At 35.4% G+C, this 23145-nt stretch overlaps 2 protein-coding genes, 1 long non-coding RNA gene and 1 pseudogene across 3 annotated transcripts; 1 reads left to right on the forward strand and 3 right to left on the reverse strand.

The window, feature by feature from the left end:
- Positions 1–387: 387 nt before the first annotated feature.
- On the reverse strand, positions 388–1710 carry LOC108174528 (uncharacterized). Its single transcript, XM_070808368.1, has one exon. It carries the CDS (start codon positions 1708–1710, stop codon positions 388–390), a length of 1323 nt encoding a protein of 440 aa, XP_070664469.1.
- A 4404-nt stretch (positions 1711–6114) lies between these two features.
- Positions 6115–8231, forward strand: LOC108171959 (uncharacterized). Its single transcript, XR_011572920.1, has 4 exons — positions 6115–6226; positions 6435–6596; positions 7089–7213; positions 8047–8231. It is a non-coding gene; the product is annotated as an uncharacterized lncRNA (long non-coding RNA).
- Positions 8232–14899: 6668 nt separating this feature from the next.
- On the reverse strand, positions 14900–18378 carry LOC114819500 (probable LRR receptor-like serine/threonine-protein kinase At3g47570). The gene is made up of 2 exons (XM_029088406.2): positions 15583–18378; positions 14900–15469 (listed from the first exon to the last, which is right to left on the reverse strand). The coding sequence occupies exons 1-2, from the start codon at positions 17198–17200 to the stop codon at positions 15102–15104; spliced, it is 1986 nt and encodes a 661-aa protein (XP_028944239.1). The 5' UTR covers positions 17201–18378; the 3' UTR covers positions 14900–15101.
- Positions 18379–18669: 291 nt separating this feature from the next.
- Positions 18670–22730, reverse strand: LOC103447511 (RHOMBOID-like protein 1; annotated as a pseudogene).
- Between the last annotated feature and the right edge of the window lie 415 nt (positions 22731–23145).

Consider the following 23145-nt stretch of genomic DNA (forward strand, 5'->3'; position numbering starts at 1 on the left):
CAAATGCATAGGAAATCCTCAATAGATTAATCGCAAGGTAGCTAAAGCCATCCGGAAAGTGTTTGTCTTCTAGATTTATGAAAGAAGTTTTGCACTTGGTAACTAATTTATTATTCTACAACTTATGTCGTGTGCTTTATCTTTTACTACAAACACTTATGGATGTGGCCATACATGCATGATAACATACATGAAGCTAAAAATCCAGATGCATACCAAATCCAAATTCTTGCTCAAGCCGAATTTCAATGAATACAAGACTTAGCATATTGGAAAGCACATGGAAAAATCCAGATGCATAACTAATCGTAGATTTGCTTGTATATTCACTAGGTTTCCCAAGTCCAACATTGATTAAAAACAGAATTACATCAAGCTTCATGCAGTTCAACTATTTTCTTTACAGCCATGTGTACTCCATCCTGACAACATTCCATAAGCCGGAAAATCACTTATAGTCCATAAGACAGCAGCCTTCATTGTAAAACTTTGGTTGGAATACGCATCATAAGTAGGAGTGCCAACCTCCCACAACTCATTCAACTCGTCAATCAATGGACGCATGTATACATCAATATCTTTACCAGGACTGCGTGGTCCTGGTATTAACAGAGACAACAATAAATTTGGCTGCTTCATACACATCCAAGGCGGCAAATTGTAAACAGAAAGCACAACAGGCCATGTGCTATGGTCATTCCTCATTTTCCCAAAAGGATTAAATCCATCACTGGCTAACCCCAATCGGACATTTCGAATTTCTGATGCAAAATCCGGATATATATTATCCAAATGCTTCCATGCTGGAGAATCTGAAGGATGTCTCATAAACTCATCCTTAGGACATTCAGTTGCGTGCCACCTCATATGTTCAGCCATATGCTTCGACATAAAAAATCGTTGCAATCTTGGTTTTAAAGGAAAATACCACATAACCTTAGCTGCGATTTTTTTTCTTGAGCTATCATCTGCGTTGGTAATTTTATATCTTGATTTACCACAAACCGAGCACACGGTCAAATCCGAAGTATCTTTCCAATAGATCATGCAATCATTAGGACATGCATCAATTTTCACATACGACAGACCCAAGTCATTTATAAGTTTTTTTGCCTTGTAACAGGTTTCAGGCAAACAATCCCCTTCAGGCAACATTCTTTTAATTAACTCCAGTAAAGTGGTGAAGATCTCATCTGGCATTCCCGCTAAACACTTAATCTGATACAGTCTTACAACTGCTTCCAATTTCTTAAACTGCTTACAACCTGGCCACAAATCTTGATCTGCCTCTTCAAGCAACCTAAAAAAAGTCTCCACCTCTTCTGGACGCCCTTCCCTAATGGGGGGTTCAGTAGACGGCCCAACACCTTCTTCTGTTAATGGTTGGACAAATACATCATTAAGAAAATCATGCATGCCAATCACCTCATCTCCTGTTTCTTCTTCTCCAATTGCCATATTTTGCTCTCCAATGTTTTGCTCGCCATGATGTCGCCACCAAGCGTTTTTATAATCTTTATCCATATCATACAATATGAGATGTTCAACAATAGTGTTCCTAACAAAAGTGTATCGATTACAACATCTTTTGCAAGGACATCTAAACTTATCAGGTCCAACACCATTTGCAACTGCTTGATCCAAAAACGAATTAATTCCAGCTGTATACGCTTCAAAATTTCGAGGTATCGTCAACCAACTCTTGTCCATGCTTTACCACTTTACGAGGGCAAAATAGTACCTTCACACTAAGATGCCTACAATCTTTCAATCCCTATCATGTAGGCATAACTATTAGAATTTTCAATTTCTATCTTTCAACCCTCGAACTCTATCACAATTGCAATCTTTTAATTTTCAACACCTATTATAGTGAAAACAAATTAAAATAACAACAAAAATTTATCAAAATTATGCTTATCTAATCCATTCTAATAAATACCAACCAAAAGTTATCAAAATAACAGCAAAAACAAATTAAAATAACAATTACAATACAAAATAAATTAATTTAACATAATATATTCTTATATTACTAAATATTATAAGTTTATGTTATATTTAATATTGTTAATTTAACATAAATGCTAATAAATATTATTCATTTCCATTTTCTCATAACAATTCAAGTGACAAAATTAATTAATTCGACTAAATATAAATTAATTTAACAAAAATAATAGAAATTTATCTAAGCACTTAAATTAGAATTTTTAAATAAATAAACTTGTGTTTTATACAATTAAAGAATTTAGTGATAGAAACCTGAATTATGGAAGAATTTCGTCGTCGTTGAATTCTTTACGTAGTCAAGCATCTCAAATAAATTCCCTACAAAAATGAATTGTAAATAAAAATTAAACATAATAGGAGAAAATAAAATATTAAAAAGCAAAAAACACTTACTGTTGAAGAAGTAACAAACGAAATTTGAAGAACAAATAAGAAAGGTCTAAGTGAAAGAACAAGGGGAGGGTTTGTAAGAGAGGAAGAGCAAACAAGAAAAATGGAAGAGAGGATGAAAGAGAACACGGGAGGGTATATAAAGACCCTCAATCCGTAGCTACAACCGACACTAAGTTTTAAAATATTTTAAAAAACTAAAATCTATGTCGCTCAGAACCGACGCAGGCTTTAAATTATTTAAAAACAATAATTTATGTCGCTTAAAAGCGACACTAATACTTTATGTCGCTAAAAAGCGACGCTATTATTTAAAATTATTAAAATATATGTCGGTTCTAAGCGACGTTAAATTTTTACGTCGGTTTAAAAGCGACGTAGACATTTTATGACGCTAAAAAGCGATAGTAAATCCGACGTCATCTTCATTTAGTGTCGCAACTGTCTTATCTGCCACTATATTAAATTAAACCGACGCTAGCCACTGACACTATAAGGCCCTTTTGTAGTAGTGATAACTACTATAACCAAAATTCCAAATCCACCAAGTCACAAAACTTGCCAAAAAATTGTAGAAACATAACTTTCACAATTACTCTTACCAAAAAAAGTCTCAACCTTGATTGATCCCACTCTAATTTCACAAAAAATAAAAATAAAAAAAACCAGTCCAACCATCCAACCCTCCTCAACATTATTTCACCAAAAACACACAAACAAAAGCAACTTACATGAAATGGGACTGCCACTGCGTCAGTTCCCCACAATCCACAACTAAAACTTTCCAAATTTCCACATGCGAGCACCCAACAAATCCCGAAACACAAATTTCAATCCAAAACTGCAAACCCCAACAATTTTAAACACAAAAACTAATAAAAGAGTGAAGCTTTACGTGGTTGAAGACGGCCCAAGAAGTGAGACTCAAAACCGAATGATATAAGTTTTATATGAGGTGAGCTTCTAATAATTCTTTGTTTGTGCCAAAATTAAAGGTTGTGGATCTCTATGTTTGGTTGAGTTTCTGACTGGAGGAATCATTCCCAGATCGCGAGCTTGCATCTACACAGAAGTCCATCTGCCGCACAGTTGGTTGTGGGAAATGAAAATTGTACTGTTATTTTGTTGCAGCTATGGCCTCCGAAAGATGACATTCATGTATGAGCAAGAGGGGGGGTTACTGACGAATTATAGTCATAATCTAGCTGAATTTGTAAGAGTTGTGATTTAAATTCCAATGCTTTCGAATCGTTTTAGTGTTAAGTCATTTCCTTAATTTCAAGTTTATGTTGAAATTGTGTGTGATTTTGTGATTTTTACAGCGAAACCATTTAGCTGAAAGGGTATTCGAGGGATGGGCTTTTCTCTCGAACTTGGATTATCTACCCTCCTATTTCAATGTCTTTCCCGTGCCCTCCTGTTTTGTTTGGTCACGGTTAATCCATGCTAACATTTTATATTATTTTTTATAAAAATAATAAGACAAAAAAAAATAGTAATATAAAATATCGACGTGATTTAACTGTGACCACACAAACAGGAGGGCACCGAATTGGGAGGACAGAGAATCCAAGTCCTTTTCTCTGTCTTCCTCTTGGGTCATGTCATCAAAGGACTTTTTTTTTTTTTTTTGCAGACCCACTTCAAATCGAATAGATGGAAACTACCAACTCATCTCTTGGAGGGTAACTTCTGGAGTTGTTAATTTTTGTGAAATATTTGATCTGGGTTTTTTTTTGGGGGGGGGGGGGGGAGTTTGAAATTAGATACTTAGTTTTTGAAATAATGCAATACAATATGATTAAAGAAAGAAGATTCTTATATGATCCACCTTTGTTCCTTATTTATTTTTAATATTTTTTTGTTTTCTAATTTCGCTTTGCATCCTTTTTATGTCCATCAGTTGGCACTCCATGTTTTAAACTAACTCTAAATCTTTGTTGCCAACTATTTTTTGTGTTTTTTGAATTACAGAAAATTTGCTAGGTTTAATTGTTTTTTAATTTTACGGTTTAATTGTTTTCCCTTATTATGATCGAGTGGTAAATTAGTTGAATTCCACAGAGAACGAATAGCTAAATGCATTTTCTTAAATATCTTGCAGTGGCACACTCTGGGGATTTGTTGTTTTCATGCTGTTTAATGTGAAACGTATGCATAAAACTAGAGAGGATTTATCTGTAGTCACCTTCAGTAATATTAGTAGCTTGCGTATTTCATTACTCTGATACTCTTCTAGCTGCTAGTTGGAAGATCATAAATTCATAATACTATTATTGGTTTTGAAAACTCTAAAATGTGACTGTTTTCTATGAACTATGACAGGGTCTAATCTTTATTTCTAGATTGCAATCATTCCAATTGTGGTTAGTACAGATTATACTCATCTCTTTTTCAGTTTCGGTTTGTCACATGTTCATAAAAACTAACTAAACTAACTGCAGTTGCAACAGAAGTATGCTTAACGAATCCACCATAATTAAAAATCTATGCAAAGGATTATTCAACTATTTTGCTTAAGAATTTTCAGTTCAATGTCCCAATAAATGAATATTAAATTGGCTTTAATTCGAAAAAAAAAATCCATTGCAAGTGTATAGTAAAGCAAAGAACCACAATCTTTTAATTTACTTTTTCTGCTTTAGAGTATGGGTCCCTTTCCTTCTCTAAATCCCAATTTTTAACTTCATTTCAAAGGCCATTACATTGCAAATGCCTCTTATTTTTTCATTGAAGTATACATCTTAAGTTGGAACAGGGAAAATCCATTCTGGCCAATCATCCAGCCAACAAAGATTTACTCCAACTCCTTTCAAAGTCTTAATCACATTTCACAAAAGTTCATTACTTTCATTTCGAACGATTGGATTGCCGATCACTAAATCTTTTTTAGAATGTACCTTTATCTAGAAAGCACTTGATTTCAATTCTTCTTGACAAAAATTAATTGTTTCGATTAACGTTGTCTAATTGGAGCCCAAAGGGTTTTGGGTCATTGCAGGTGAGCCCAAAGAGAAAAAAAAAAATAGGCCGAGAGAGGGAGCCCAAAAGGGCTTGGGTTAGGCCCAAAAGATACCGCAGCAGTGCTGGGTGTGTTCGTCGGGGAAGAAAGTCGGCGCCACTGCTTCAGGCTTCCGTGCTTTCAGACAATGGTGCTTGGGGTGAGTCTATAGGTCGTGGGAGACCTCGAAGGTGAACAGAGATTTGAAAAAAAATCTCAACATTCTTTGTAAAACCCTAGAACTTCAAATCGGGTTTTCGAAAAATCTAATGAAATTCAATCGATGTCGGGGACAAGCTTCAGGCCATCAAACATGGTGACCCGAGGTGTGAGGATGGGCTGCAGGCCATCTTGCGATGGTGGAGACGTCATGAAGGGCGTCGGGTTTCTGGGTTTTAACCCGGAGCCTGCAGATCCGGCTTGGGAACTCGATGTGGCCATCCAAGCTTCAGGCTTGGTTTAAGATGCAAGGTCATGGGTTCGAAGAACCCAGACTGTGATTCCCGATTTCGTTTTTTTTTTTCCAATTCAAATATAATTCAATTCAAAGAATATTCAATTCAATATTTTAATAAAAGTACATATATTTGATGCAATTCATGGCAAATATCAAATTCATATAATTCATCAATTATGAATATAATGCATACACAATTTAGGTAGAATCTAAAATTCGAAAAACGTAAAGTTGGGTCATGCATTATGATATACTTTCCCTGTTTTTGTCAATTGTTTTATGTTGTAGCATACATGAATGATTTGGTACGGTTAGAGAGGGAAAGGAACATAAGGCCGGATCCAGAAATTGATGCATTTATGAAGGTTTGTTATTATAAATTAATTTTGACACAAGAAAAAAGAAAGAATTGAATTTCGCATTTTGTGATTGTTTTAGTTTAACTAAAGTTTTAATTTTATTTTGGTCATTTTCATTGCAGAGTTTGCAAAAAAGAAAGAATTGAATTTTGGATTTTGTAATTGTTTTAGTTTAATTGAAGTTTTTATTTTATTTTGGTCCTTTTCATTGCAGAGTTTGCAATTGGGGTGTGTATACGCGTGTTCTGTATGTTGTCCTGAAACATGTGATCATATTTACCTTTTTGATAATGACTATGATGATACAAAACATATCTACAGGAAATCCATGCGTTGCAGATTCCCATATGATCAGAGAGGTCGACTTATCTTGGAGGTAATGCTAATCAAAATATGCTACCAACCACCAGTCTCATCTCTCTAATTCCAGCATGCTTTTATAGTGTTGCCCTGGATCACATATGATGGTGGTATGCTCTCCATTGTTGGACGTCTTTAACTTCTTTTTCATTTTGCTTGATAGCCATTTATACCCTGGAAAGCAATAAATATGCCGTGTTGCAAACAAGCACATAAAAAAGCGTAACTTTGATTTGGTGGTTTTTATAAGCTCAGGATCTTTTCTATATCGAAGATTGATTTTTCTATCTTAACCATTTGCTAGATAGGAAAATTGCCTGAGATAGTTCCCGCTTAAATCATGCTCTCTCTCTCTCTCTCTCTCTCTCTCTCTCTCTCTCTCTCTCAAATAGAGACATGATTCAAAATTAACATCACAAATATTGTTGATGCCACATCTTTTGTTGAGAAGTCATGAAACAAAAGACATGTTGCTAAGATCCTGAAAGATTGAACAATATTTGAACAGTCAGTGCTTGGATAAATAGTAGAAGACACGTGCATGAGGTAGCACAGAGGAAAATCCTTCCCGCTTCTTCCATGCTCTGGCCTCTGCCGCTTCCAGCTCCGAACTCGGATCTGAAGGCCTCATGGGTATATTCGCTCACACTTCTCTCTCTTATTTCCCTGCTAATCATTCCAAATTTTATTTTTGTGTGGAATTTTAAATTTTGAAATCAGGGTAGATTACAACCATGTGTTACACATTTGGGATTTTGAGTACATATAGTATTTCTAAGTTTTCCCTCTTTGTTTTAGAGATAATCAACTGTTATTAAGCTGTTTTCGTAGTGATTATAACTTCTTTTAGAACTAATGAATCAAGTGATAGCAAGATAAGCTAATCGAAACAGCACAAATATGAAGGAAAATAAGTTCTGCTTTCTTAAGGTTTCAAATTTTTTCAAGTTTGGAGGCTTATGTGAATCTCTAACAATTGTTCAAATTGTTGTATCCAAGTATGCATTATACATTCAATTGAGCCAATGAAGCATGTGTGCCAACAAATTTTGAAGAGTTTGGCTTGGTTTTCTCTCTTTGGTCTTTAATATTTAAGTGTGAGACACCTGTTTGTTCACTAATTGAGACCCTTCCCTAAGTTTTTAGTAGATATTGTGTAATTTGCTTTTATGAGCACTTCTTTAAGCTGTCAAATCCCCAAAATGTACAAGGAGATATCAAGTTTAAAAAGTCACGAACTGTGATCAAACCAAATGCAGTGAAATTAGGGATTTTACACTTGAAAAACTTAGTTAGCTTTAGACCATAGGATTAGCATTTTGCATATATGAGTATCATTGACTTGCTCATTTTATTTTTCTGGATAAGAAACAAACTATTATTGAAGGGAGAAGAAAGTGTACAAAAACAAAGTTTCTGTAAGCTTGCACTCATATACCTAATATTTTAATTTCTTTTCTTGGCAGGTATTTTCTCTGATATTAGAGGCTATTACTTGGTGCTCTACGCTGAATGACCTATTTTTGAGAAAGGCATGGATTACTTTCAGGCATTTTCCATACACAATTGGATCATGATAATATTTTGAGGCAATTCAATTTATTCCACATGTGAATAGTTTTGAATTCAAAGTTTAGTTTTTCGATTTCAATCTGGCATATGATATTTGAATAGCAGAAGCATTTTCTGTGTCATTTTAATTTTCTGAAAGTTAACTAAGTGAAACAATATTTTGTCATTTTTCTTCAGGTAAATAAAATAATGTTTCGTAATCTTTATGTAAGTACTATTGTCAATCCAAAGCCACAAGAAATACCATTCAAAAGGGACTCAAGAAAAGCGATATTGTCGCTAGAACTGAATATGAATGGTTTCTTATAGCATGTATATCCATATATAGCAAGCAAAGTTTCACTTCATTGGTTTTTAGATGCTAGACCGTCTTTTTAGTTACTTTCTATGGAAATTATTCATGCATGTTGTAGATAATGGTTTCAAAACCCGCAACAAAGTGAGGGCAAATTTTCTAGTTCAAACTAAACAAAGAACCAAATAAAAACCATTCAATCTCATGGTAAAATGCCATTCCATCAAATAAGAATGCAAATAAACATAGAAAACGGGACTAGCTACAACTAGAAGAATCAAATTTCTCATTGTCATAGACAGCCATAACAAATAATTTCATCCCAATAGCCATAATAAATAATTTCATCCAATTTTATCATAAAGATTGGAGGGTTCGCAGTGACTCTATTCTTGAGCCATCTTCAATTCGGAACACACACAAGCGTCGTCGTTCTCCTTTTTGAATGAAAACTCTCAGACCACGTATAGTATATTAGTCCATTTTTGTGGCTTTAGAAACCCTATAATTATTTTGATCGAATGCAACTTAGTAGAAGGAAGTAGGGTGTTAAAATGACAGAAATAACCCTGAACACAAGTCATGTCACTCGCACATGACTTACTTTGAATGGAAAACTTAACGGAATTAGGATGAGATGACAAATTGATGATATGAGAAAGTTGGTATGAAAAATTACTTAAAATTTTAGTTTATTTGACAAATTGAAAAATATGTACAAAGTTTATATGAGATTTCAAAAATTTTCCTTTTTCCCAAATTATCTATTCTGAAGTTAGGAGCAATTGACCGTAGCTTAGCTATAGTCAAATCTTTGCCACTCAATTTCACACTATTTACAACAATGCCATCAAAATGGGGTTGGGTTGGGAGGGTAATTCTCAAAAGTTGAGAGGGTAATTTTGTCCGTATGGTTTAGAACGGATTGCGATGGGTTTAGACGCGTGCGCTGTCTTCTCATCTTTCACTCTTCCTGTTTCTGTCCTTGTCTACCGGAAAACCCACAATCTTTCATCTTCCTCTGCTTTTCCTCTCTCCCCGCTCCCCATATCCCTCGGCATGAAGCACACAAACCAAGTAGTCACGGTCGAAAGCCTCAAACATGGCGGAGGCGAAATGGAGGTGCAGTGACGGTCGACAACTGCCTCCGGTGTCGATGATTTTGGCCGTCAGAAAGCGTCCTCGCTCCGATTATGGTATGTTGAATTTCTCGATTCTCCCTTTATTTGAGTCTCCTCTCTCCTTTTGCGTTTGTTTAGGGTTTATAAATTAGGGTTCTTAGGGATTTTAGGGTTTTCTCGCTTTTTTTTTTCTTCAGAAATTGCACTGTATTTCTCAGATCGGAGCTGTTCTTATTTTGAAAAAATTGGACTAATGTTGATTTTAGCTTTCGTCTTTCTGGTAATTACTCTGAACCCCCAAAAGATTTGAAATTTCTGGTAATTGTTCTCATTGTTTTTGACAATTTGTATAAATTGCTGCCATTGTGTTGTGAAGTGTTATGAGTATTTCAAAGAACACCGATTCTATCAATTGCAATTCTGCAGATGACTAATGAAAAAAAAACGCCTAGAAAACACCATCGGATGATGTTTTAATCAATTGAGAAAAGTGTAATTACTCACATTTTAACAAATTAAGGTTTCTTATTTCACTTCTTTGCAGGAAGCTATTAATTTTGCATCAAGCGGAGAAGTGGCTGACGGTCAACGTAAGCTCATAGCTCTTGCAGCTGCAAGAGGAAACTCAAGTGCAGTAAATCCTCTGGTCACACAACTCACTAATGGACTTTTGGGTGATCTTCATGAGAAGGTTAATTTATCCACATTGGAGAATTTCTCATTATACAATTCTACTGAATTTTTTTTTCAAATTTAAATTTGAATATAAATTTTAAAATTTTGGTTTTGATTATGCAGTTCGTGGATTCTGTGCTGCTGTGGTATATTTAAATGTTGCCGTCCTCCACTGTTTGAGCCTGGGCCTCCTCCACCACCGTAGTGGTATATTTTCTTAGGAGCCTACTTTGCATGAATTATTTTGTGTAATTGGTTGACTTAAATCTTTATTTGATCTAACTATTCCAATTTGGCTAATTTGTTTTTTAATTTTTTATTATATTGGAGTGGTATTTTGGGTATGCTATCTTTGGATGCTTAGAAAGATAGTAATTTACTTTTGTGTTTGATTTTTCACTAATGGTATGTTGTGATGGGGTTTAGTAATTTTCAGTATTCTTCAATTATTTTGAATTTGCAAAATCAAATAACTCGTGGAAATAAATTAATATTTCATTAATCTGTATGTAAGAGGACTTTACAATATGTCATCAAGTTTAGACCGACAACAATGAATGGCAAACTTAGGATTAATGCCTCTATTAATTTGATGTTTTCTCATGGTCGAGAAATATATACAGCTGTCCTATTTATTGGACAACATCACTCATCCTCTATATTTAATATTAATTGCTTTTCTTAATCTATTTTTCCGTCAATCTTTTCTGCTACCTAATCTCATTTGTTTTTCGATTTTGTGAAATGTTTTGGAAGCGGGAGTGTTTGAAATGTATTGATGCTGATGATAGTGCCGAATTTGGTGACACTCCTCAACTAGCAGAGCAGTAACAGAGCTTCTTCCAACTCAAATTTAATGATTCAAGCTGCGTAAGATTTGCATAACATTCCCAAGTTGTAGTCGATGTGCCTTAGTGGTTGAGTGCTTGACTAATGAATGTAACCACTAAGATTTGGATTGTTTTTGGGGGGTAAGAAATAACATTGCTAATTTCGGATTTATGGGTTTGAATTTTTGTCGAGCATGTGATTCTTTGTTCTCTGTGTATTGATTGACTGATGAAAAAATGTAGCCATAAAATATTGATTTTGACAATTTTGATTATGAGATCGCCTCTTTATATAATGTACAATTTTTGTAGTTGCCTTCAATGTTGTTGTCATTGGCTCGGGTGCTCAAAAGATCTATAAAATGTTGTTTTGCCAATAATGTGGGTATTGAGTTGAATATCATAAAAGTGAACATCTGTAACTATAGATCTGCAAATGTTTGGTAGATAGAGCAATTTGGGAATTTGTTACCTAAACATTGATGGATAACATGTAATCATTTTTTTTACGTGAATGTTGAATGTTGAATGCCTTATCGTTTTGGTTTTTAACATGCCATTGTTTATCTATATCCAAAATGAGTCTGAATCTTTTCAAATAAATGTTACTTTCTGATTTGAGAAATTGTAATTCACCTTTTATTGATCTTTTCCTATATATTTGATTTACAGAGCTCTTGGGTTGTCAATTGTGACTGGAAATTCTACTCCTCACATGGATCATAGGCAAGGTATTAAATATCGATGATATCGGAAATATCGATAGTCCAAAAACACAGAAATTTCGATGGAAATATCGGGATATTATCGATATCGATAAAAATTGAATAAAAACCCTGGAAATTGTAAGAAAAACTTGGAAATTTTTATTGAAACTTTGCAGGATGTTTATTTAGTCAATTATCTATTAGTTTATCACAAAAAATTGGAAGGAAATGCATTGCATGATAGATATAACTTATTTAAGTTGATTATATAGCGAGCTGGCAAACATTGTGAGTGTAGAAAATATGTAGTAATTAATGAAAGAAGTTTAAACACACCATAATCATTTATATATAATGAATTAGTACAATATTTTACACTTTATACATTGCATGGTAAGATACATGAGTGACTTAGTAAGGTCTAAAATATCGATGATATCGGAAATATTGGTAGTCCAAAAACACGGAAATTTCGATGGAAATATCGGGATATTATGGATATTTTAGACCATGATCATAGGTAAAAAACACTATTTTCTTTTCTTAGTACTTTTCCTTCAAATGTGTTTTATTCTGAGATTGTCTCTTTATATATTGTAAATTTCTAAAACTTATGCAAACTTTAGAGCATATAGGAACGCAAATGTTTTCCATTTTAGGTACAAAGAACCAAATATGTTATCTATGTCTTCAATGAAATGCTTTAGTGTTATTGCTTTTAATTGTTTAGTTTTAACTAATGTTTGGATGCTTAAAAATATTATTCATTTGGTCTTTTTGAACCTGAACGGATAATCAAATTGGAATAGATTCTATTTTTTGAGTTCATTTTGCTTATCAATTTAACTTACTTCTTTGAACCAAATGCAAATTCCAATCTTGCATTGTTAAGCCCTGAAATTAGAACAAAAAAAATTGCATGAAATTGAAGTTTTCTCTGATTGAGAACTCATTTTTCTTCTACTTGAAGTTTTCTCTGATTTTTGAATAATTTAGAAATGGGTATGTTAAATTGTGGGTTACGATTTCAAAATCCGCGGTCGAGCGTGGACATTATTCCTAGTATGAAACTTATTTTGCACAACCATTAACAAATTGTTTGCACCTTTACGCAATCTCCATTAGAAAAGCCACAAGTTTCTCAACCAAGCAAATTGGCATCATAATATCCAACGGGTGCAAATTAGCCTTTTCTCATTTTTTAATTTTCTTTTGAAAAACACCAAGGAGCAGGTGCAGCTAGCACCATTACTATGTCTGTCCAAAGATCAAATGCCCCTTTCTTTCTTTTTCTTCTGCAAAACGGCCACAGTACCCAAACTCTTATTTTCTATAAGAAGCTTGCTAAAGACGAACTACCACATCAACTAAATGAACTACTTATATTATTGGGGTGATTTTTAGTCATCACCCTCAAGTGGTGGTAATGCTTACCATCTTATTTATTGTTGTTGTATGGGTTTAAATTTTAAGATTTGTTCCATCCAAGGTATTAAGCTCATATGATGATGATAAATAAGGTAGTGAGCATCACCATCATTTGAGTGTGGAGAACAAAAATATTCTTATGATATTGTACGCAAAAGGGGAAAATTTCCTAATTGCAAAAGCAAAATAGAGATGTAATAATTAAAGAGTTTTTAAGCTCTTAATTAATGGTATTTAATTTGCTTGGTAACGAAAATTATTTGGGAGTCAGTCACCTACCGCATGCATGCAAAATGAAGGAGACAATTCATGGACCAAATTACACCACCATATCCTTTGGAACTTCACTTATAGCCCCATGTTCACTTGGAAGACATGAAAATTATGAACAAAATTGATTTTTCTCCTAACCATGCCAACTGGGTCATGATAAATTTATAACTCAATCAAGTTTATTTGCTTTGATAATTAATTTTTGAGGTAACAATTTATGATGAGATTCATTAAATACTAACAATTAGAGGACAATATTAATTGGAGTGCGTTAAAGATAGGGCAATAAGTGACACAGCTATAAGTCACATTATCGTGACATATCTTTGTACTAAAAACAAATTTGTTAGTATTCTGTTGATTGCCGTTGAAAAAATCTCTATCAATTGTAATAAATCTTAATTCAAATTCATTAATGAACGGTTGAAAATTTTCATTTTTGTAGTTTTAATAGAAACTCTTTCATGCCACTTAGTACTACGGTCTAGTGGTATTATCTTCACTTGTAAGTTGGAGGTTTTGGATTCAATTCTTGTCAAAGACGAATTTGAATCACATTATTGTTAGCTCATTGTGAGACTAAGCCTATCCCCTTCCTCTTAGATAATATCATTTGTTCGAACAAAAAAAAATTAAAACTCTTTCATTGTCAAGATTAGTAGAATGACTGCTAAAACCATTGGATTATAATTCAGAATGCATATGGGAGAATATTGATAGCTACAATGCTAGAAAACCTTGATTTGTCATAGCCCATGGGCTTTAGTTGGGGTTAAAATTCTACAAAAAAATGGCCATTTGCAAACCCTATTAACCATACCAATCAACTTGAACCCAATTCCCTTCACTTATATGGAAGAGTTCATATAAGTAACAGTCTGAGATTAGTCCATTTTCAATAAACATGTCTAGTCAACTAGGTGTTTAGAAGAACATTGTTTAGCTTTAGATCACAATGAACTCTCGGTGTTTCACTATGGTTATGAAAATAATCCAGTGAATAATAGCAACACCAATAACAATATCTAGCCCTTGAAGAAGATTTTATTCTTGGATGTATTGATCTCTTTCCTTTTCAATTACAGGAGATGGATGCAAATCATGCAACCACTCCTCTAAACTCCTTTGGTGCATCAACTCAAAAACTAGAGCCTTGAAATCATCATCGAGAAAACATGCAGATATGACCTTGACGAGATTTTGATGCTTGAGATTTCTCAAAGCCTCATATTCGGCTATGAACCTCTTTGTTAAACACCTTCATATCTACAAGTACAAGCCGAGCTCTATTGTCAGTATAAACAACCACCTTGTATACAAACTCGAAATTGCCAACACCAGTCAAATTAGCTGAAGAAAACCGATCAGTGGCTTTTGATAAAGTAGCATATGACACTTACACTGATGGTGGTCAAGTCTGATAGGAACTAGATTTTAATTGATGTGAATATTACACAAAAATACCAAGTACAAGAAGTAGTAATACACTCTTCACACAATGAACCTCATTTGTGATTATTTACATTGCAAACTTCCACATCTACTGTGGTAACATAAAAACTAGACTTCACAGGCAGTACACGAAATTTCCCTATCACAAAAGCACATAAAAAGGAGTTTCTATCCAAGAAAAGTGTTCCTAATGGAATGAAGTTCAGATGCAGCGTCATTGATATTCTTTAGTCGATCTGTTGCGGATTCCGCAGAACAAGCAATTCCAATTCTAACTATTGAACTCAAGCACACCTCAACTTTATGAGTTCTCCCACTGCATTGATTGGGATTCTCGTTCGTGCCTCCTTCGAGAAGTGGTGCGTCTGCAATCTCAGTAATTCGCCCGGGGAGAGCCATCTTGACAAAATTATGAAGGTTCAAGTTATCACCAAACATGTTGTCAGTTGGTCTCTTCCCTGTAAACATCTCCAACAAAAGAATGCCAAAGCTGTAGACATCACCATTCGTTGACACCTCACTCCCCATGCCATACTCTACAATTCAAACATCACATTTGTGTATAAATAGTTCAGTTTGAATTTTGTAAATTAAATACTCCAAAATAAAAAAGCAAATATAATGAAGTATATATCGAACATGTATATACCTGGAGCTGCATAACCAACCGTTCCTCTTATTCCAACGGAACTTGTCTGACTCTGAATTGCTGAAACATTACTCGTTAATTGTGAGAGAAACCTTACTAATCCAAAGTCTGAAACATGGCCAGTCAATTCCTTGTCCAAGAGAACGTTGCTTGGCTTGAGATCACAATGAACTATTGGCATTTCACAATGATTATGAAGATAATCCAGTGCACAAGCAACACCAATGGCAATTTCTAGCCTCTGAAAAAGACTTAAATTCTTGGGTACATGATCTCTTAACTCTTCAGTTCCAGTAGGTGGATGCAGCCACTCCTCTAAGCTCCCGTTGTCCATGAACTCATAAACTAGAGCCTTGAAATCATTACCATGAAAATCAACACTTGAACACACGGTTATAATCTTGACGAGATTTCGGTGCCTAATATTTCTCAAAGCTTCACATTCGGCTATGAAACTCCTCGAAGCTCCATGGCGTAACAAGTTAAACACCTTCACGGCAACAAGTTGAGCTTTATCATCCTCATCAAGAACTCCTTTGTACACAAACCCAAAACTACCAGCACCAATTAAATTAGCCTCTGAGAACCCATCAGTAACTTTGAGTAGAGTAGCATATGACACTTGCAAAATAGTGTTCCCCAAAGTGCTCAATGAAATTTCTTTCCTTTTCTTCCTTGACGAACAAAGAAAGAAATAGGAGAACACCATGGCTATTCCTAGAAGAGCAAGTCCAAATACTAAAGGGAGTATTAGTTTCAAGCTACGAGACAATCTTCGTTTCTTGGTCTCTTTAGACTTGCACTTGGGAAGCTTTAAATTAGCAACAAGGCTGCACAGATTAGTGTTGCCAACAACTGAAATAGCACTCGCATTTTTGAAAACACCTCCAGTTGGTACCACTCCCCAAAATTGATTGAATGATAAGTTCAAATTACTCAGGATTCTAAAGCCTTCTAAAAAATTTGGAATTTCACCTGAAAAATTATTGCGAGAAATGTCTAGATCTTGAATCCCTCTCACTGAACCCATAGACAAAGGAATGGACCCGTTGAAGAAGTTTCCTTGCAAATGCAGGACTTCTAAACTCTCACAACCACCAAGGCTACTGGGGAGTTCTCCAGATAACATGTTATCAGAAAGATAAAGTTCACTTAGACTTTGTAAATTCCCAACCTCCGGGGGAAGGGAACATGTGAAGAGGTTATTAGACAGGTCCAAAGAAATCGATAAGGAGGAGAGTCCAAAAACTTGTTTGGGTATTGTGCCGTTAAGAAGGTTATAAGAAAGATCCAACGCTTGCAACCCATGGCATTCACCCAGACCTGAAGGAATGCTGCCCTCAAGATGATTTCTATCCAATCCAAGATATATTAACTTGGTTAAATTTCTTAAGGAAGACGGAATATTTCCTGATAATTTGTTATTGGAAAAATGTAATATTCCAAGGTTTGAAAGCTTACCCATGTCAGAGGGGATGTTACCTGTGAAGCTATTATTCCCCCAAAGCAACGATTCCAAGCTCACCAGATTCCCTATCCCAGATGGAATGCTTCCATATATTCGGTTAGAGTGAACCCAAAACGATTCAAGTTTGGTTGAGAGATTGGATATTGACATGGGCAATGTCCCTCCAAAATTGTTGGTGCTAATAATCAGCCTTTGTAACTGGGTGGCATTGGTCAAGTCCGAGAGAAAACTTAAGTCACCATCTTTACCGCTTCCAATATTATTATATTCAATGTTGAAAAGCTTTTGGAGGTTGTGAAGCTTTTGGAGATTCGGTACCCGTCCGATTAGGTTGTTACTCCCAACATCAAAATACCAAACACTTGTGACGTTGGATATTGAGGGAGGTATGGACCCGGTAAGTTGGTTTGAGGCGACGCTGAAGAATCTGAGATTAGGAAGACTTTTGCCAATATCTGATGGAATACTCCCTTGAATTTGGTTACCTCCTATGAAAAAATGTAACAAGAGAAGAGAGGTTATAAATGGAGGAAGGGATGCTACCAGACAACTGATTTAACCCCAATCCCAAGAAGGTTAATTTTTTCAATTGGCCAAGAGAACTGGGGATGTTTCCCATCAAGTTATTACTAAGAAGACTTGCTGACTGGAGAGACGAAAGGTTCCCTAAAGAAGGAGGGACCTGTCCCGTTATATTATTAAAGCTTAATGAAAATTTTTGCAGCTTCGACAACAATCCAATTTTTGAAGGAATTTTACCCACCAACTTGTTGCGAGAGAAATTCACATGGATAAGGTTGAAGCAATATGATATATTGTGAGGAATACTGCCACTAAACGAGTTAACGTCTAATCGCAATACATGCAATCTACGCAAATTCCCAATTTGTGGAGGAATTTCATAACTGAAGCTGTTGTTTTGGAGCCACAGCTCCCTTAGAAAACTTAGATTTCCTATGTTTGGGGATAGTTTCCCTACCAGATTTTGAGATTGCAGGTCCAGGTTAGTGACCCTTTGGCGATGTCGACCGCACGTCACACCACGCCACATGCAAAAGTGCACGGATTCGTTCCAGGAGCTCATCACGTTGTAATTATGGAGATCTTGCTTTATTTGAGCTTTGATGGCAAGCAACGCCAGCCTATCCGTCGCATTCCCTCCGAGTCCCGATTGTAGGGAGCTCCAACAACAAACGAACACTGCACTGAAAAGCAAGTATATTAAGATCAATTTCAAAACCAAAACCCCCATTCCTGATCTGGTTAACTATATAAGTAGAGAGAGAAGCAGAAAGAAATAGAGAGATGGGTGTTGAGTTCTGAGTTTGGTGAGTTCCATTTGTTGCTTGACAAGGAAATTTATAGAAGGATAGGATCATAGGAGGAACTTACACCACAGTTTATGGTTCTTGAAATTCAAATATGAGAAGGAATATTAGGACCTATTGTCTGGCACTTTCTGTACGCCAAGGACCAAGACCATTAAAGCACCTTGAAATTCCAATATGAGAAGGAATATTAGGACCTATTGTCTGGCACTTTCTGTACGCCAAGGACCAAGACCATTAAAGCACCTTGATTCCAGGAGCTGACTGGAACCATTTGGCAACCATCCAAAATGAAAAAGACAAATACATGGAATCCTATATTTTGGTTACATCAGACGTCACGCTGGTGTCAATATGAAAGTTTGAAGTCTCTACATTTTTTGAGGGGCTGGACTGTGAGATTGCTGATTTTCTCATAGTTCCCCTAAAGTACCATTGCAAGAAAGCTTGTTGTGGATGCAACCTTTCTAAATATTGTAACAGTTACCAGTTAGATCAAGCTTTCTTAATTTTTAAACTTCATGGGGGCTCAAGACTCGAGAGCATTGATTGAAAATTGTAACATGAAGGTTTAAGTCCCCATTAAACACATTGGCAGTGGGTCTCTTCCTTGTAAACATCTCCTGCAAGAGAATTTCAAAACTGTAGACATATCCAGTTATTAACGCCTCACTTCCCATACCATACTCTGCCATTCAAACATCAGAAAATATTGTTAGCAAATTGAGAACAAAATAGTTGAATTATGCAAAATTTAAAAATTAAAAAAAAAAGGATATTGTGGAGAGGATGTGAATATTTACCTAAAATCACATAACCAATCATTCTTGTTAGTCCAGTGGAACTTGTCTGATTTGTTGAAGCTTTTGTACTGGTCAGTTGTGAGAGAAACCTTGCTAATCAAAGTCAGAAACATGTCCAGTCGACATGTTGTCCAAAAGAACAGTACTTGGTTTCAGATCACAATGAACTATCGGTGTTTCGGAGTGATTATGAAGATAATCGACTAATATAAAACAAGCAACATCTATGGAAATGCTGAGCCTTTGCAAAAGATTTAAACTCTTGGGTGCCTCTCTTGCTTCTTCAATATCAGTCGGTGGATGCAGCCACCTCTCTAAGCTTCCTTTTTCCATGTACTCATAAACCAAAGCCTTGAAATCATTACCAAGAGAATCAACACTTGAACATGCAGTTATAATTCTGACGAGATTTCGAAGCTTGAAATTTCTCAAAGCCTCACATTCATATAAAGAACAATATGCCAATACAAAACCAATTTATAGTACTAGCAAAGTACATTGTAGAAGTAATTTCCTGACTCAGAATTTTGTGAGTCATTTCTTAAATTACGTTTCTTGATGGCATAAGATTAAACGGAAAACTAGAACGACTGAATGCAACCATGATCGTATTAATAAGCAAGCACTTCTATCTATCAAATATTAAGGCGGAAGTTAATTTACCAAACAATAAATATTTTGTGACTTGCAATTCCATTTTGACGTAGGGACACTGCTCAAATAATGACACCAGGAACAGTGATTGTTTAGATTGACCACTTGAAAAAGAGTATACCTGTAAAAAAACATGACGACTGTTAGAAAATGCCTGCATATTCTGATACTACATAGATACGAGGAAAATGAACTTTTATTTCCAATAACAAAACAACAACCTGCCAACACATACAACCCAAAACAACAAAGTAGAAGCCGCTATCAACAAAGTGACCAATTAGTACCACACAGAGAACAGCGATAACGATAACACAATGCCTTCTCCAAACCATTCTGATTAGAAACAAGCAGATACAGAGACTATTTGCAATGACAATAATGAAGACATATTACAGGACACATGATATCTACATATCTACACAAAATCCAGTTCTCTGATTTGATTAAAAAAAAAAAATGTGCACGAGCAAACTGTGGCTACCAGATTCTCATGCAGGGAATTGATTAGGTTCATGAAGTCAAAAAATTAAATCAGACATCGAGGAGGAGCTTACCCAACAATCAATAGTATCAAAGAGAGGACCCACAATACATATTGATACGTATTGTGTTTAGATTTAACTAGAGTACTAACACGTCCAGGGGGAGCATTCCGATGGGTAAGCCATTTAAACAGGGGGCGGATCAAAAACAAAATCCAAGAAGAAATCTGGAGACAAATCCTCCAACTTGAGCAAAGTTGTCCACGTGTGGTAGAATTCCCACTGCTAAGTTTATTATGATGATGAAAAGGAGAGTAAGCCATGCTGCTAACTGTGGATAGAAATCTGAAACTGTAAGATCAAAGGGTCATGCACATACTATAAAGAGGTGCATCATTGAGTATACAGAAACTTTATTTACCTTATTTACATACATTGTCCAATTTGATATGAGCTCTGAAAGCATGCTTCCGAGTAAACCAAAAAGTGCACCAGAAGCACCAACAGAAATACCATATTGAATAAAAAGAGCTGAAAGCAAACTCCCACCAAAACCAGACGTGAGATATAGGAAACCAATTCGAACTGCCGAAGAACAAATCAGAAAAACATTAGAATTTCAAACCAATTAGTTAAAACAGTTACATGATGTAGATCAGCATCAAACTATTATTTTTTCAATCTTTTCAAATAGACGGCATCTTGAAACATTTCAAAATGAGGCGCCATGTCTACATGTACAGGATATCCAAAACAATCCTAGTTCCCACAAATGTGATGGAAAACTGAAATAATCTCTCAGCTTCCGTTTCAAGCAATTTTATTCTGTAAAATGGAATACTATGTCTAAAACTAAAGTTTGAACCCCATCTTTGGTGTATAAACTATTTTCTTTGCTCACCGCTGAATAAAACGTCCTCTTGTTTCCATCAAACCTAGCAACATACTGGTGTAAGTTACAATGCAACCAACACTACATGACCACTACTCTAGGATTACAATTCAATAAACAAATGCATAGAAATCCTCTGTAGATTAATCGCAAGGTAGCTAAAGCCATCCGGAAAGTGTTTCTCTTCTAGATTTATGAAAGAAGTTTTGCACTTGGTAACTAATTTATTATTCTACAACTTATGCCGTGTGCTTTATCTTTTACTACAAACACTTATGGATGTGGCCATACATGCATGATAACATATATGAAGCTAAAAATCCAGATGCATGCCAAATCCAAATTCTTGCTCAAGCCGAATTCCAATGAATACAAGACTCAGCATATTGGCAAGCACATGGAAAACTCCAGCATGTAACCACATACATGAGATCAGCCGCCATCCCTGGTGTTGATGAACCACTCCCACTCTCTGCGCGTCTAGAGCACCCATCTTTTCTAACCTTTAGGATGAAAACACATGAGAAACAAGTTAGATATGCAACTGAGACCTATTGACCCTTATGGGGCATGTCTACAGCTCTTATTTCCAAACAGATGATAGCTCTCTCGCCCTTGTAGTGCTACTTTTAGCAGTTATAGACTTTGGATGGTGCATACCGAAATGAGCACATTAAACAGCTTAAAAGAATGACAAAACAAACAAGTCCTTTAAATGCATACCCGCTCTTACCAGATCGTTCTACCATGATCGTTCTACCATTGGCCTCACAGACCAAGGAAAGTCAAACGAAAATTTTGAAACCAAGTCGCTAAAGAACACTAATGTAAAACTTTAAGCCTATAACATACTACAGGGGACATTTTGATTAACATAGCAATCTAATCAAACCAAGTAGTTCACTACTGTAGCTTTTCGAGCACCTTTCTTTATTGTTCAAGCATTTCCGATACGCCGACATCAAATAGACATCAAGCATTGCCTGAGTGTCACTAAATACCTAAAACCCTCATTACCTCTCAAGCTCCTTTAAGTTTCTCAACTAATCGTAGATTCGCTTCTATATTCACTAGGTTTCCCAAGTCCAACATTTGATTAAAAGCAGAATTACATCAAGCTTCATGCAGTTCAACTATTTTCTTTACACATATATCTAATATAACCAAAATTCCAAATCCACCAACTCAGAAAATTTGCCAAATTTTTTGTAAAAACATAACTTTCACAATTACTCCTACCTAAATGGGTCTCAACCTTGATTGATCCCACTCTAATTTCACAAAACAAATCAAACGAGTCCAACCATCCAACCCTCCTCATCATAATTTCACCAAAAACACACAAACGAAAGCAACTTACATTAAATAGGACCGCCACTGCATCAGTTCCCCACAATCCACAACTAAAATTTTCCAAATTTCCACATGCGAGCACCCAACAAATTCCGAAACACAAATTTCAACCCAAAACTGCAAACCCCAACAAATTTAAACACAGAAACTAATAAAAGGGTGAAGCTTTACGTGGTTGAAGACGGCCCAAGATGTGGGTTTTCCTTGAAGGGCTGAAAGGAGAGGCGATGAGATTTTCAGCCACGGTATTAGGCTATTAGCAATATCTGTTTAGATTTTTGTTCAAGTGTGAACTTTGTAAGTTTTTTATATTTTTTTTGGATTTTTTACCATAGAATTAATCCTGATCATTGAATTTTTCAAAATTTTAATATCAAATGCGCCACAAAGAGCACAACATCATCTTTTTAAATTTCTTATATCTTTTGAAATTTAATGATCCGGATCAACAAACGGTTGAAAATCCAACAGCTGTGGGGTGCCCAGATTGGAGCCGTTTGGTTCACATCGGTGCACAGGATTGGGTGCCCAACTTTAAATTTTAATTAAAAAAATATTTACTAACTTTATTTAAGTGAAT

The sequence above is a fragment of the Malus domestica genome, chromosome 11, assembly GCF_042453785.1.
Source record: "Malus domestica chromosome 11, GDT2T_hap1".
In the NCBI taxonomy this organism is placed as follows: domain Eukaryota; kingdom Viridiplantae; phylum Streptophyta; class Magnoliopsida; order Rosales; family Rosaceae; genus Malus; species Malus domestica.

What these genes read in the sequence shown, in the direction of transcription:
- LOC108174528 (XM_070808368.1), bottom strand. Translation starts at nt 1,710, where the DNA reads ATGGACAAGAGTTGGTTGACGATACCTCGAAATTTTGAAGCGTATACA.
- LOC114819500 (XM_029088406.2), bottom strand. Translation starts at nt 17,200, where the DNA reads ATGTCAATATCCAATCTCTCAACCAAACTTGAATCGTTTTGGGTTCAC. An exon ending in GGTTGGTTATGCAGCTCCAG is followed by an intron (nt 15,470 to 15,582) that starts GTATATACATGT and finishes TTTGAATTGTAG; the next exon opens with AGTATGGCATGGGGAGTGAG.